The sequence below is a fragment of the Nicotiana attenuata genome, chromosome 1, assembly GCF_001879085.1.
Source record: "Nicotiana attenuata strain UT chromosome 1, NIATTr2, whole genome shotgun sequence".
In the NCBI taxonomy this organism is placed as follows: Eukaryota; Viridiplantae; Streptophyta; class Magnoliopsida; order Solanales; family Solanaceae; genus Nicotiana; species Nicotiana attenuata.
The window spans coordinates 345,651-347,797 of NC_031989.1; the positions used below are offsets into that span (position 1 = coordinate 345,651).

The 2,147-nt window shown below is 36.2% G+C and overlaps 1 protein-coding gene across 1 annotated transcript in view; it reads right to left on the reverse strand.

Annotated features, from left to right (window-relative positions):
* Positions 740 to 2,147, reverse strand: part of LOC109239619 (3'-hydroxy-N-methyl-(S)-coclaurine 4'-O-methyltransferase 2-like) — a 4,382-nt gene continuing 2,974 nt past the window's right edge. The window contains exon 3 of the mRNA XM_019406212.1: positions 740 to 1,229. Coding sequence (XP_019261757.1) covers positions 924 to 1,229 — 306 coding nt within the window. The 3' untranslated portion in view covers positions 740 to 923. The remainder of the gene's footprint in view (positions 1,230 to 2,147) is intronic.

Below are 2,147 nucleotides of genomic sequence, written 5' to 3' on the forward strand. Positions count from 1 at the left end.
GTCCCCGCCTTTGCCCTCGAGCTCCTCGTACAAATGAGCAAATGCTGCGTTCTTAGCCGTTGTAACTGCTAACTTTGCCTCTTTCTTCGCCTTTATGTAACACTCCCGATAAGTCCTTTTTTCTTCCTCGTTTGTACTCTCTACTAGCTTCAAATAAGCAGCTTTCTTAGCTTCCACTTTACCTTGAACCTCTCCATTCCACCACCAGTCCCCTTTATGACCCCCAGGAGAACCCTTCGTTACCCCTAAGACCTCTCCAGCAGCTACCCTAATGCAATCCGCAGTCATGGACCACATACTAGACGCGTCCCCCATACTCGTCCAGGCCCTCATAGCCAACAACTTCTCCCCTAACTCCTGAGTTTTGTCCTTGGTCAAGTTACTCCACTTGATCTTAGGTTGCCTGCACCCCGCCCTCTTCCTCCTACTCCTTTTGATCTCCAGGTCCATAATTAGGAGCCTATGTAGGGTCATGAGATGCTCACTCGGGATGACCTTGCACTCATTATATTAGTTATGAAAAAGTTCTATGTCCAAATTATTTTTCTTTACGCGATCAATAAAACAATCATTAGAATTTAACTTTTTTTATACAGATAGTATAAAAAAGTTAATAATACATTCAAGTCACTTTAATTTTCTATAAAGATCATAAGCTGGTAACTTATGTAAAAATTGGGTAAGTGAGCTTGAATGTGCAATATGGTAATGCTACTCTTTCACTATGGAATATGGATAGTGTCATAATTAAGACAGGTTGGTTTCAACCTATTAATTAATATAGCAAGAGCGCACACGTATTTTTACATATATGATACAGCTTAAATAGAAGAAACAAACCAAATATTAAAAAGCCAAACCAAACTACAATCTTGAGAACTGGAATAACATTGAAACACAAATTATAAGAGAACTGATACAGCTCAAGGATAAGCCAAAATAACAGATTCAATTGCGTTGATGTGCTTAATAGAATGACTACTGAATCCAGCTGCAGTCAAAATTTGAGCCCATTCTTTGGCAGTTCTTTCTTTTCCATTTGTTGTGTGAGCCATCATTACCATATCCAGCATAAAACCAACATCTTTGAGCTTTTCATTTCCTTCTCCTTTTTCTTTCTCAAGCACTACTTCCACCATTATCACTTTTCCTGTGTCTTTTGGGATAATCTTTATGCAATTTTTCAAGATTTGAATACATTCGTCCTCACTCCAATCATGTAAGACTGACTGATATTCACCACAACGAAGATCCGGAAAACAAATTGAAATAGAGAACGATAAGATATGCATATAAGGAATTGTAAAACTTAGGTATATTCACTTAATTGTCAAAAGTAGAAACAACTCAACAAGCGTATATCTTTTAGAAAGAGTAACCATGAGCCCGTTTGGATGGGCTTGTTGTAAGTGATTTTTAAGTCAACAGTCATAAGTTAGGAATTCTAACTTTTCGCTTATTTTTGTCATTTTAGCTTAAAAACAAGTGCTTAAAAGCACTTTTTACTTTATCCAAACACTACAAAATGGCTTAAAAGCTATTTTGGCTTAAAAGCACTTACAATAAGCCAATTCAAACGGGCTCCGTATACGACTAGCTTAACTTCCTGTAATGGTGATTTTAGCATACAGGATCAATATACGTCTTAATTATCTCACCACATCATGCTATAAATATAAGGAATTAACCTAAACAAACCCAACTTAAACTAAACATAGCTAGTGAAATAATATATGTGTATAACCGTACAAAATCTAAGTATACCGAGTGGAAATAACATCGGGCGGCCACTTTTAAGCATGGTGTTTAAAATATATTTACAACAGTTTACAATGTATTTAAAGATTAGCTAACGCGCTCAAACTTCAGGACACGACGTCCTAAAATTTAAACCTCAAAGTTCAAACTTCAGGATATTATGTCCGAAAGTTCGAAAATTGTGTCCAGAAGTTCGAATGTTATGTCCTGAATAGCAGTTCATAAATTCAGGACACTTAGTCCTGAATTTCAAATTAGCAGCTCAAATATTCAGGACACTAAGTCATAAATTCCAAATTCAGGATACTTGGTCCTAAAGTTTGATGAGTTGGCAAATCTTTAAATACATTATAAATTGAGGATATATTTTTAACAACGGGCTTAAGAAT